At 54.2% G+C, this 13,046-nt stretch overlaps 1 protein-coding gene across 3 annotated transcripts in view; it reads right to left on the reverse strand.

The window, feature by feature from the left end:
* LOC115656067 overlaps window positions 1-13,046 on the reverse strand; it is a 47,352-nt gene that overhangs the window by 14,963 nt on the left and 19,343 nt on the right. For 2 of the 3 annotated variants that reach the window (XM_030572339.1, XM_030572340.1), the window contains exons 1-7: window positions 8,254-8,764; window positions 7,897-7,948; window positions 6,335-6,420; window positions 5,613-5,660; window positions 4,611-4,757; window positions 3,035-3,112; window positions 1,171-1,253 (exon numbers count right to left, since the gene is read on the reverse strand). In XM_030572339.1, coding sequence (XP_030428199.1) covers window positions 1,171-1,253; window positions 3,035-3,112; window positions 4,611-4,757; window positions 5,613-5,660; window positions 6,335-6,420; window positions 7,897-7,948; window positions 8,254-8,523 — 764 coding nt within the window. In that variant the 5' untranslated portion in view covers window positions 8,524-8,764. Of the gene's footprint in view, window positions 1-1,170; window positions 1,254-3,034; window positions 3,113-4,610; window positions 4,758-5,612; window positions 5,661-6,334; window positions 6,421-7,896; window positions 7,949-8,253; window positions 8,765-13,046 lie in introns of those variants that run through there. The other variant, XM_030572338.1, reaches the window with a different exon arrangement.

Here is a 13,046-nt window from a genome sequence, read left to right on the forward strand (position 1 = left end):
CCCTATGCAGACTGAGAGGCTGGCCTGGGGGGGTTCCCAGGTATCCCCATGGCTGCAATCACCCTGGGTCCTACCAGACCACGTGTTGAGCGGAGCTCGGGGTCACAGGCTTGTGGAGTCAACACATTCTCCAACATCAGAGATGCTCTTCCCTCTTGCAGCCCATCACCCAGGCCTTTCCTCCCATTCTTTGCCCTGGCTTAGGAGGGAGCAGCCCACCCCACCCCCCTCACATCCCCCCAGGCTTGGGCGCCATTCCCAGAGCAGAGCAGCTGCTCATTGGCCTTTGGGGTACCTTGTCCCTCCACCCCAGGCAACTGGGGGTGGAGCCTAGCCTCTTCCCTCTGCAGCCTTAGTGCCTCAGTCGTATTGTAGCGGGAGACCTTCCCATATCTCCCTCCAGATGCCACCAGCCAAGCTGCTTTCTGCCTGCCCTGAGTCGGGCTTTGCTGGGTGATACCATCAATGGGAGTGAGCGCAGAGCAGCACAATGCCGGCCCTACCAAGCATCTGCCCCTGACTGCACGGTCATGGCATGTCCCCACTGCTGCCAGCAGCTGGGAACGGGCCTCTTCTGGCCAGCCCCTAGCCCATCCCCTCTCCACTGCAGGCTTGTCCCAGAGTAAATGAAGTGCTTTAGAAACAGAAGGATTCAAAGCCCCTGGGGGAGGAAGAGACAGTGGCTGGATGCTGGGTGGGGTTCCTTCCAGCTCTGCAGTGCACCCCTACTTTCCTGCACTCCCATCCCCAGCTTTGCAGTGCACCTCCTGCTCTCCTGCACTCCCACACCCAGCTCTGCAGTGCATCCCAATCCTGAGCCACAGTCCCCCCACCCCTGTCCAGTCCTGGGCTCCTAACACCTCTGCCAAAGGTGCCCAGTCCTGGCCTGCTCCACACCTCGCTCTCCTGGTCCTGCCTTCCCACCTCCAATGCTCAGTCCTGAGCACTATTCCCTATTCTAGTCCTGACCACACACCCACATTCTGCTGTGGCACCCCAACCCCAAGCTCCACGTGCTCTGGCCAAGGGCAGTGTGTCGCTTTCAGAGATGTCACTGAAACCATCCCCCCACTGTGACCTTAGCCCTTCTATTGCCCAGCTTGCTGCTGGGGACTGGAAGCTTCTTGCGCATGCCCTGGGAGGAGCAGGAATGAGGGATCAGGTACGTACAGACCCAGCGGGGGGACGTCCAGCACGTGCAGGGCTTGATTTCTGGGGCTGAGGAGGTCCCGGGTATTTCCGTCTGCACAAAGCTATAACAAGCAGCATTAGTACTGAGCAGGGGTCGCCCTGGGCATGGAGCAGAGCTGGCACTGGGCTGTCTGGGTAGGGAGTGCCCCATGGCAAGGGGGCAGGAGCCCAAGGGGTGGGGGGCTGGGAGAACACACTGTGGGCTGGGTGGTTTCACACAGGGCTCCTGAGCCATGGGGCTATTGTAACAATGAGGAATCCCTGCAATGGTCTAGCTCCATATGGGAAACACGGAGTCCTGATCGCCAACATTCCCCTGATGCAGGGAGCCAGCCACGTGGCTCCAGTGAGCCCTGGTGCAGAGGCCTTGGAGCAGCTCTATGCCTAGGGATCTCATCCTTGAAAGACTATACGTGGTGATCTGTAAAGCAGCTGAACTGGGAGCCTCCCCATTCCCGGCAGGCTGGCTCTCCATGGGGCATGTGCAGGGATGTGAAAGGAAATTGACGGGAACTAGAGTTTGGTCAGCAATGGAAAGCTTGGCTCCTGCCCAGTGTCACAATGTCACTGAGGGCCTGGGGGCAGCACTGCCCAGGGGGCGGGGGTAACTGGGTGGGGCTGTGGCTGGGGACTGCATGTGTCTCCAGCAGGTGCACTGAAAACCTGTGGCATCCCAATAATGTGGGGTGGTCAGGGGGATAGTGGAAGAGCTGGACCCATCTGGGGCCTAACCCACATCTCCACTGAAGTTAGGAATTCACAGGGCTTTGGATCAGGCCCTTGGAGCGGGGTGGGGTCTGTACTTTTATCAGAAGTCCTGGCTCTGCTTTTCTCTCATTAGAACAAACTTGGTAAACTGCCCCTGCCCTAACGTCACAGAGACCCTGCTATGTTTTTGCTGTGAGCCTTGATTGATAAAATAAGGATCCTGCCGGCCCTGGATTTCTTCCCTTCTGCTGGCTGTGAGAGTGGGAAATGAGATTGCTTCCCATGGGAAAACACCAGAAGCCCCCTTCCTCGCCCTCCCTTCCATTATGGCAGGGAATGATGGGCAGTTAACCAGCTGTCTGTCTGAGCTCCCAGCCTTGGACTGTGCTGTCCACGCAGATCTGATTGCAGGAGCAGGACTCTGCACAGAGGCCGGGTTTCACCCGCACAGATCCGATGGCAGGATCAATGTCATAGTTCCTTCCTCCAGGAGACGGGGGAGGAAGTTAATGCAGAAGCAGCCTGCCCACTCTCCTTTTCATAAAGGAACATTCCCGGGGGCCTCTCTGAATGGAAACATTTGTCATGCTTCTTTGGTATTGACATACCCAGGGATCCGTGCCAATTGTTCTGAAGGGAAAGTTGCTAGGCAGCTGGTTGTCCAGGCAGTAGCAGGGATAACAGTATTATTGCAAACCCAAAGAGCTAACCACGCCACAGCCCCATCTGGAGGCATGGCCCAGCCTCAGGTGCTGGCTCTAGGCACAGCAGGTTGCACCCCTCCATTCCTTTGCTTCTTTTCCTTTGTTTCCTCTTTCTGACGTTTAAATTCAAGGCACAAACCTGTCTTGAGGCAGCATCGGCAGGGGGCATTCAGACCCAGGAGAGCCAGGCAGGGGATGGTTCCTATGCACCAGGCTGGCACCTGCACCCACAGATTGGGGTTCAGAGCCTGCTGAGGGCAGCAGCTCCAGGGCCCCACCACAGGCAATGACAGATACTGCTCTAATGAGGGTTATAAAATCATTCCCCCGCCAAAGGCCCAGGCTAGAGGATGGGCAGCCAGCCTGGGGCACACACCAGCCCGGGGCACATGCCAGCCTGCCAGCGGTGGATCTCCCCCACTCCATCTTACCTGGACAAAGCTGACAGTTTGCAGTTGCTCCCTGCCATCCCCTGGGAGCTTGGGATCCTGGAAGACGGTTTCTATCACCTGAAGAGGGGGTGAAACTGCTCAGAGACCTGTGCTTTGCTCACCAGCTCCCTGGAATTTGTGGCCTGGGGGCTTCTTCTGAAGCTGGGATCTGTCCTGCCTTTAAATAGCTGGGGGAGCTCCCCTCAATTTCAGGGTCTGTCATGTCTGTTTATGGAAGGGCGGGATTGGGCCCTTTGGGTGAGCTGAGAGCTCAGGACCACCGCCTGCCACGTGAGCTGCAGCCTCCCCAGGCTGTCTCCCCCACCTCTGGGATGCCATAGCCAATGGATCCCTGGCTGCCAATTGACCCCTGGGACGCTGTGTCCAATGGCTGTTCAGATTTCAATGGGGGTGCAGGGGAAATTTAGTGGTGGCCAGGAGCCCCTTAGGCCCTGGAAGCCCTTGGATTTTTGTGAATGGTAAAATGTAAATGTCAGTCTACTTCAGGAACCTTCGTTGTGGTTATTCACTGCCATTGGATTACACCCAAATTACCCACACCAATCCCCTCGCTTAGGTTGTTAGCAGGGTTTGACCCATCAGAGCTAGAAGCATGAGCCACTACAGCTCAAGCTAAAGGAGCAGCTCCTCCAGTTACAGCTTTAATAGGTTCTTATCCTCATGTGGAGCTGATGCTACGGGGGACCGGGACATGCTGAGCTAGGCGAGAGGCCAGACACTGTGCTAGGAGGTGACAGAGTGTAGATTGAGAAGTGCCCCAACAACCCCAATTGGTCTGGCAATGGAGGCCAGGCATGTCCCAGGGTCCCATTGACACGCATTCACTGGCTCTCCCAGGCGTTGACCCATTTTCCCTTCCCCTCTCTCGGATGATGCATGAGCTGCAGGTGCCTGTCTGGCTCCAGCACCCCCTGCCACCTTCACCTGCTGTGACCCTGTGGGAGTCACAGGCTGGCTGAGTTACCTGGCCACTCTGATCCTCCGGGAGAAGCTGGTGCTGGCTACACCACTGCCTCCATCTGTCTGTCTGCCACGTGACAGGAGATGGGAAGGCAACGGTGCTGAGCGGCTTCCAGGCAGCAGTGGCCAGAGCACTGCAGAGCCAGCACAGTTCCACGCTTGGAAGCGGGGAGCAGAGATGGTGCCTTCCCCATGGCAGAGCCGCCTCCCCACCCCCTGTACTTTCTGCCCCTCTCGCTGGCTTTCTCCCCATATCAGAACTGCTCCCACCTCATTGGAGCAGGGAACCACTGAGGCACCCAGAGGGGGAGAACATCTCTCCCTGCCTTGCTGTGATGCCCAGATCTGCCCTGCCAAACTACCTAAATGGTGCCCCTGGCTGCCCCCTGACACCAGGACACCACACCCAGCACACATATGTATATTCCTGTTTGCCCAGTTCAGTGCCAAGCTCCAGGCAGCCTACAAGGGTTGGAAGGTTCATGACAGTGAGCAGAGTGGGCCATCCCAACCCAGAGAATCCAAAGGATTAAACCAGCCTGGTGAGATGGAGATAGGACCCAGCAATAACCCCTGGGTCACCGGCTACACTCACCTGCTGGATGATGCTGTGGTGCTGCCCAGTGCCCTGAGGCTGCGGCTTGGTGCCAGTGCAATGGGCCTCCCACAGCAGCAGGGACACGCTGTAACCAAGGGGCACCATGGCCAGCAGGGGTCTCACCAGCTCCAAAAACATCTCGTCCTGAAGAGAAAGCCAGGGGAGCAACCCAGGACACAGCGACCCTAGGGGAGCTGTGGCAGATCTCGAACACTGCTCCAAGCCCTGCCCTCGGGCCCCCCCCACCCCCAAACTCCCTAGTGCAGGCAGCCCCACAGCCTCCTTCCCCCATCCCCAGTGCTGGTGCTGGCCCCTGCTGAGGGCTTTGGGGCTGGGGCTGGTCGGGAGAGGTAGAGACCCCATTGAAACGTGCTCAGCCATGTGAATATAAAATCATTTAACAGCTGGGCTGGGACGCTTTCAGCACCCCAAGCCCTTTGTCAGTCGGGCCCTGGAGAGGCAGACTGGGAATGGCACAGCCCCTGAAGGAGGCCTGGGACCACAAAGGGGGCATCTGCTGGGAGCAGGGGAGGGGGATAGGAGACCCCTGTGCAGCGTGAGTAAGAGTGGGAATGCCAGGATGGAGCATCGCTGTGGGGGCAGGAGCAATGGTGAAATGCCCACAGGGACTAGACTCGAGATTAGTCCCAAGGGTAGGGGAACCCCTGCTGCTTGGGCTATTTCCAAGTGCACTGGACCATGCTTCACATTATCCCTGGATCTCACAGTTCCCTCAGAAGCCTAGGCTGATCAGGGGGATCATGACAAGCCCTTTAGCAGCCATTCCTTACCGCTCGTGATTGCGGGGCCAGGATAATCCCAGGGGACATGGCCGAGCTCTGGTGAGACACATGGATCAGTTCTCAGGGCTTGGGGAGTCTAGGACTCAGTCTGGCTCCTGGATCAGCCTTTCGTGCTGCCTGCCCCTGAGTCTAAGGAGAGGAGTGCAGGCCCCAGGCCTTTCCCCTTCCCAGCACAGACATGCAGAACCCACCGTACCTGCCCTGTGTCCAGACTAAAGATGCCATTGAATGTGAAGCAGTCCTCCTGGAAAGACAGCAGCTGGGTTAGCACTTAGCCCTTTCTGCCTCTCATCCAGCCCCAGCACCCAACGGCCCAGAGCTCTCCCATCCCACGGGGACCTCTGGGGTGTATTTCATCCCCCCAGGCCAAGTGCAGGAGGAACCATAGCAGCTGAGCTCCAGGGGTTGGCAGCGTTGTACTGCACCGCAGGAAACAGTTCCACAGCTGTGGCCTTGGCACAATTCCTACCTGCCAGAGGCTGAGCAGGCAGTGAGCTGCTGCCCTTTGCTCCTGTGGGGCTGTGGGTGAGATGGACTCCGTCCGCGGGGAACTAAGTGAGAGGACTATGCAGGAGGGGCTGAGAGCTGTACCAAGCCAGGCCGTGAGACAGTCCTGGAACTCAGCCCTGACCCCCCACCCCAGTGGGTCAGGATTCCCTCAAGTCCCAAAGGCTGATTTGTAAGAGGGCAGGTGTGCCCTGTGGGATGATTCTTGCTGCTTGAGGTGAGGCCTCTGTTGCTTCATCCTGTGCCTGGTTGGAGGGGCAGGCCCAACACTGTCCCTGCATACAGCCATACTCCTCACACAGGCAGCTTCCAGGCCACCACCTGAGCATGGGCATGATGTGAGCAACCCCACCTTCCCGCCTCACTCCAGCTTGGGGTGAGGACCCTGCCCCAGACACCACCCAAACCTACCTGAATGTCCTTGTCTGCCTTATCTATGAAAATCAGCTGGCTGGAGTCTTCATTCACGACCCGGAAACTCTCCTGCTTCCCTGAGCCTGAAACGTCGAGCAAGGGGACAGGTCAGGGCTATTTACACACAGTTCGGGGGGCCAGGGGCACAAACACCAGATCAGGGACATGATCAAGAAATAAACTATGGGAGATTCTGCTCCCTGGGGCCTGATCCGCTCCAGCTGATCTGCAGGGGCCACTTCCCTGGAACCAGCTGTAGTGAGGACTGGGATGTGCCATCCACACAACACCTGCAGACTGGATCTCCTGGGCCTGGCAGCACCACCTGTGGCACCCATGGAAGGCCTAGACAGCAGGGACATGAAGCCACATGACGGATGGGAAGAATGGGCCAGGAAACAGGAGCGAGAGCAGAGCCTGGTGACCTGACCCAACCTGCCATTCCCCAGGCACTGGGACTTTGGCCCACATGCACCCATGGGTCTTTTACCTGCTGAGTCCAGGCTGCCCTCCATTCCCTCCCCAATTCCCCTTCGCAGGGAGCATTGGCCTCCTCCTGGCCCCCCCTGGGGATCCTCAGCAATTTGGGTTTAATCTCAGCCCATCCTCCCCTCGGGTGGTCCTGCAGCCAGGGAAGGGCCGGGGTGAGGAAGGTCACTGAGCCCTGCTGCTGCTGGCCCTGCCCAGCTGGTTCCCTGCAGTGGTGTAGACATGACCTGGCTTTACTGCTGGCTCAGGCACAGAGGGGAGGCCTGAACATTGGTTGCTAAAGGGAGTGAGATCATGGCTGACTGCAGCCTGCTGGGTGTAACCATCCCCGGGTTCCTGTTGCGGTCGGGGACCATCCTCCTGCAGGCCCCTGACAGAGGAACACTCCTGTCAGCAGTTCCCCTTTGCTGTGAACTGACAAAACCACTTCCAAGTGCTGGCATGAGCTTCCTGCCCCTCCCCCTTGGAGCCTGAGCCTAGCCAGCCCTTCACTCGGAGCCCCAGGCTGAGGAGAGGCAGGGTGCAGCCTCCCGGGTACCCTGCTGCCTCTGCTCTCGCCCCACTTTAGTCACCAGTGCTCAGAGAGCAAAGGTGTGTTGTGTCTTCATTCTGCAGTGCCCCCCAGAGCCAGCTCACCCCCTTCTCCCCTGGCCCATCTCCTTCCTCTCCCTGTGCCCCCTTCATCATGCTCCTCTCCAGTTAACTTTGCATCTCCCTCCGGCTGCTCTTCGTGCCTGGCTGCCTTATTGCCATTCTCACCATGGGGCTCTGGCCAGGCCAGCTGGACACAGACCCCAGCTCCTTTCACAGCAGCAACGGATGCGCTTGGCTTTTGGGTCCAGCTCTGCAGAGAGATTTACCTGCCTCTCTCCCATTGATTTCAAGGACAGTTAGGTGCCTAATTGGGCCTACCAGGCTGGGCTGGATTTGAACCAGTCATCAGCTTCCCAGACCACTCCCCACTCCCACACAGGAGCCAATCCCCTGACAAAATTACACAAAGGGCCTGACGAATTGTAGGCACTCATGCCCTAGACCCCCCCTGCTGCTGGCTGCCCAGGGCACCATACCTGCTGCGTGTCGGAGTCCCACTGCTGCTCGCACACATGTCTCCTGCTTGGCCTGGAAGGAAGCACACCAGAGAGAGGTAAGGGCTTCTGCCCCAGGCCCAGCACTTCCAGGAGCAGACTGCTAGGGAACTGAAGGAGAAGCACAAGGGGAAGCCAGTTCCCTGGCTCCTGATGCACCAGCCAGCTCCAGAGAGCACCTGGCTCCCACTCACCACCAGCCCAAGGAGGAGCTGGAAGGAACAGGCCAGATGTCAAAGCTGAACAAAGGGGACAGTCACAGGACAATGTGCAATGATGGAGCCGCCCCTCCCAGACCTCCCCACTCCAGGTCCCTCAGCTAACCCCAGCAGCACTCACCTGCCCAGCGTCCATAGCCGACACTCTACTGCACTCTCCAGCCGGTGAGCTACTTTTCCATGGAAGGGAGATGAAGTTACCATGCATTTTTAATCTGTCTGTCCACCCTATCCTGATGCTCCTCAGGGGAGCAGAAGTAGGAGTAGGCTGTGGGGTGAGGGGTTTGCACCAGTTGAGCACAAGCTGCAGGTGTGGACAGAGCTGGGGAGAGCAGCGCCCCAGCCTCAAGGGCAGAGCTGGGGATGTAGGCACAAGGGCAGTTCCTTCCATGCCTCCCCTGCAGCACTCAGACAGCTGAAGTCATCTGCTTGTATGGCTGCAGCACTGTCAAAAGCAGAGCAATCTTCTCCCACATTGGCCCCCGGAGGAGCCTCAAACCAGCCCTGTGGGGCAACTTCTAGGGCTGAGAGGGGACTTCAGACTTTACCGCTCATTTCAGTGCTTGGCCCCTGCTGTGACAGCCAACAGAGCAGGGCTGCCCAGAGGATTCAGGGGGCCTGGGGCAAAGCAATTTCAGGGGCCCCTTCCATAAGAAAAAGTTCAATACTATAGAATACTATATTCTCGTGGGGGCCACTGAAGGGCCCAGGGCCTGGGGCAAATTGCCCCACTTTCCCCCCCCCACCCCATGTGGCCCTGCAGCAGGAGGCCAGTAACAACAGGTATCTTTCCATTGGCACCCCCAACTCCTTTCACATTCCCCTGGCCCCACAGATTGACTTCTGGTCACTACTGAACTGGGCTGGATTCAAACTGATGGCTTAAATGTGCAAGTCTCTGGAGAAACCTCATCTCCTCCAAACCTTGTTAGTTAATGACCCGCCATTCTTTTTATTTTTACTGTTATTCATTTGCCTCACTAGAGTGTCCTGGGCCCCCAGCCCTGGATCAGTGCTCCAGCATGCTAGACCCTGTACAAACTGTACCAAAGAGATAGTCTTGCCTGGAAGAGTTTACCATCTAAACAAGAGACAGACTATCCTCTAGCAAAGCCCCTCCGCACACCCTGAGCATCAGTTGCATTCCATCAGTTTGTTGCTCCTGGGAAAGCCCCCTGAAACACACACCTCCCTTGTCTGAGTGTTCTGGGGTCTCACAGCAACCATGTGACCTTACTTGAGTGCCCTTCGGTATAACACCAAAAATAAACCACAGATATTTGGCTCTGTAACAGCAGAGCACAGCCCAGAGCAGGGCCCATGGCTACAGATGCTGATGAGCATTAATAAATCAATGATCAGGAAACACTTCATTTTAAAATAATAGATGATCATCCGACATAGAATCATAGGACTGGAAGGGACCTTGAGAGGTCATCTAGCCCAGTCCTCCGCACTCATGGCTGGACTAATTATCTAGACCAGGGATGGGCAAACTACGGCCCGCAGGCCAGATCTGGACCCTCAGGGCTTTGGATCCAGCCTGTGGGATCGCCCCTTGTGGTGCTGTGGCCCCACGCTGCGCTCAGAAGCAGCTGGCGCCAGGTCTCTGTGACCCCCAGGCAGGGGGGCAGAGGGCTCTGTGCATTGCCCTGAGCCCCGCATACACCCCGCACCCCTTGTGCACCCCAACCCCCTGCCCTGAGCTCCCTGCTGCACCCTGCACCTCTGTGCATCCCGACCCCCTGTCCTGAGCCCCCGTTGCACCCTGCAGCCCTCCTCCATCCCAACCCCCTGCCCTGAGCTCCTTGCTGCACCTTGCACTCCTCCTGCACCCCCACCCCCTGCTCTGAGCCCCCTCCCACAGTCCACACCCCTCCTGCACCCCTGCTCTGAGTCCCCTCCTGCACCCCACACCCCTCCTGCACCCCAATCCCCTGCCCTGAGCTTCCTCATGCACCCCGTGCCCCTCCTCTGCCCCAATCCTTGACCTAAGCCCCTTCCTGCACACCACACCCCTACGACACCCCACACTCCCTCCCGCACTGCAACCTCCTGCCCCAGCCCTGCATACAATTTCCGCACCCAGATGTGGCCCTCCACCCAAAAAGTTTGCCCACCCCTGATCTAGACGATTCCTGACAGGTGTTTGTGTAACCTTAGGTTTAGGGTTCTTAAAAATCTCCAATGATGGAGATTCCACAATCTCCCTAGGCAATTTATTCCAGTGCTTAACCACACAGACAGTTAGGAAGTTTTTCCTAATGTCCAACCTAAACCTCCCTTGCTACAATTTAAGCCCATTGCATCGTCTTATCCTCAGAGGTTAAGAAAAACAATTTTTCTTCCTCCTTCTTGTACCTTTTACATAATTGAAAACTGTTATCATGTCAATCTCAGTCAAAGTGCATACATTGTTAATATATAAGGCAACACCGCCTCCCTTTTCTCCCTGCCAATCATTTCTGAGCAAGCTGTACCCTTCTGTACCAATATTCCAGTCACGTGTATTATCCCACCAGGTCTCTATGATGCCAACTATGTCATAGTTGTGTTTATTTACTAGCATTTTGAGTGCTTCCTGCTTATTTCCCTTATTCCACATGCTAGATGGTGTCCTCCTTCTAGATGATATTACAGTATCCTCTCACACTGAGGATACCACTCCATTGGAAGGGAACCCGTTATTAGGAAGAGACAGGTAATAATAGTGGGGGATTCAAGCATTAGAAATATAGATAGTTGGGTTTGTGATGACCAGGAGAACTGCATAGTGCCCAGGAGATGACCAGGAGAAGCCTGCCAGGTGTGAAGATTGTGAACCTCTTGAGACATCAAAATAAACTTGTTTGCAGTGCTGGGGAGAAGCTGGTGGTTGTGGTACATGTAGGTACCAGTGACATAGGGAAAGGTAGGAGAGAGGTCCTGGAGGCTAAATTCAGACTGGTGGGTAAGAGATTAAAGTCCAGGACCTCCACGGCAGCATTCTCTGAAATGCTTCCAGTTCCACACCTAGAGTCAGTTAGACAAGCAGACCTGCAGAGAGGGACTCAATAGGTGGATGAGATAATGGTGTTGGGAGGAGGAATTTAGTTTTATTAGGAACTGGGGAATCTTTTGTGAAAGGAGGAGCCCAGACAGGAAAGATGGGCTCCACCTAAACCAAAATGGAACCAGGTTGCTGGCCTGTTTTTAAATTAAGGGCTGGGGGGAAGCTGACAAGTGAGAAGCAGCACACGGTTCGGACAGAGACATCTCTTACAGGAGGGTTTATTAAAGGGGATACTCTATATCCTAGTAATGAGGAGAGGATAGAAGTAGATAAAGTACAGGAAGAAACTGAAGAGAAATAGTCAAATCAAAAAGAGTCCCAGTCAATTACATCACAGGAAGGCAGACAACTAAATACTGATACATTGTATAAGCACTTGTTTACAAATGCAAGAAGTCTAAATACTGAACTGGGTGAACTTTAGTGCCTGGTATTAAATGAGGATATTGATATAACAGGCATCACAGAAACTTGGTGGAATGATGATAACCAATGGGACACCATAAAATTTACTGGAAAAATAGAGTAGTCATGCTGCTGAGGGAGTGGCACTATATGTGGAAGAAAGCATAAAGTCAAATAAAGTAAAAATCTTAAATGAATCAAACTGTACCACAGCATCTCTATGGGTAGAAATTCCATGCTTCAATAAGAAGAATATAGCAGTAGGGATATACTATCGATCACATGACCAGGATGGTGATAGTAACTGTGAAATGCTCAGGGAGATTAGAGAGGCTACAAAAACAGAATACCCAATGATAATGGGGGATTTCAACTATCCCCATATTGACCTGGTAGATGTCACCTCAGGATGGGAAGCAGAGATAACATTTATAGACACTATTAATGACTGCTTCTTAGAGCAGCTAGTCCTGGATCCCACAAGGGGAGAGAACAGGAGTACTTGTGGCACTTTAGAGACTAACAAATTTATTTCAGCATAAGCTTTCATGTGCTACAGCTTACTTCTTCGGATAAAGTAAGCTGTAGCCCACGAAAGCTTATGCTGAAACAAGGGAAGAGGCAATTCTTGATTTAGTACTACATGGAGCACAGGATCTGGTCCAAGAACTGCTTGGTATTAGAGCGGGGGCTGGCAACCTTTCAGAAGTGCTGTGCCGAGTCTTCATTTATTCACTCTAATATAAGGTTTCACGTGCCAGTAATACATTTTAACATTTTTAGAAGGTCTCTTTTTATAAGTCTATAATATATAACTAAACTTTTGTTGTATGTAAAGTAAAAAAGGTTTCAAAATGTTTAAGAAGCTTCATTTAAAATTAAATTAGAATGCATAGACCCCTGGACTGGTGGCGAGGACCCGGGCAGTGTGAGTGCCGCTGAAAATCAGCTTGCGTGCCGCCTTTGGCACCTGTGCCATAGGTTGCCTACCCCTGTATTAGAGACTATAATGTAATTAAATTTAACATCCTTGTAGGGAGGGAAATACCAAAGAAACCAATGACAGTAACTTTTAACTTCAAAAAGGAGAACTACACAAAAATGAGGAAACTAATTACATGGAAATTAAAAGGATCAGTCACAAGAGTGAAATGCCTTAAAAGCTGCATGGAAATTATTTAAAAACACCATAATAGAGGATCAGACTAAATATATCCCGCAGCCCCCCAAATAAACAGTAAGAGGGCCAAAAAGATCCATCATGGCTAAAGAGCAGAGTAGAAGAGACAGTTAGAGACAAAAAGGCATCCTTTAAAAACTGGATGTCAAATCCTACCAAGAAAAATAGAAAGGAACATAACCGCTGGCGAATCACATGTGAAACTATAATTAGGCAGGCCAACAAAACAAAACAAAACAAAACAAAACAAAACAAAACAAAACAAAAAGAATGTGAC

The sequence above is a fragment of the Gopherus evgoodei genome, chromosome 8, assembly GCF_007399415.2.
Source record: "Gopherus evgoodei ecotype Sinaloan lineage chromosome 8, rGopEvg1_v1.p, whole genome shotgun sequence".
Taxonomy (NCBI): Eukaryota; Metazoa; Chordata; order Testudines; family Testudinidae; genus Gopherus; species Gopherus evgoodei.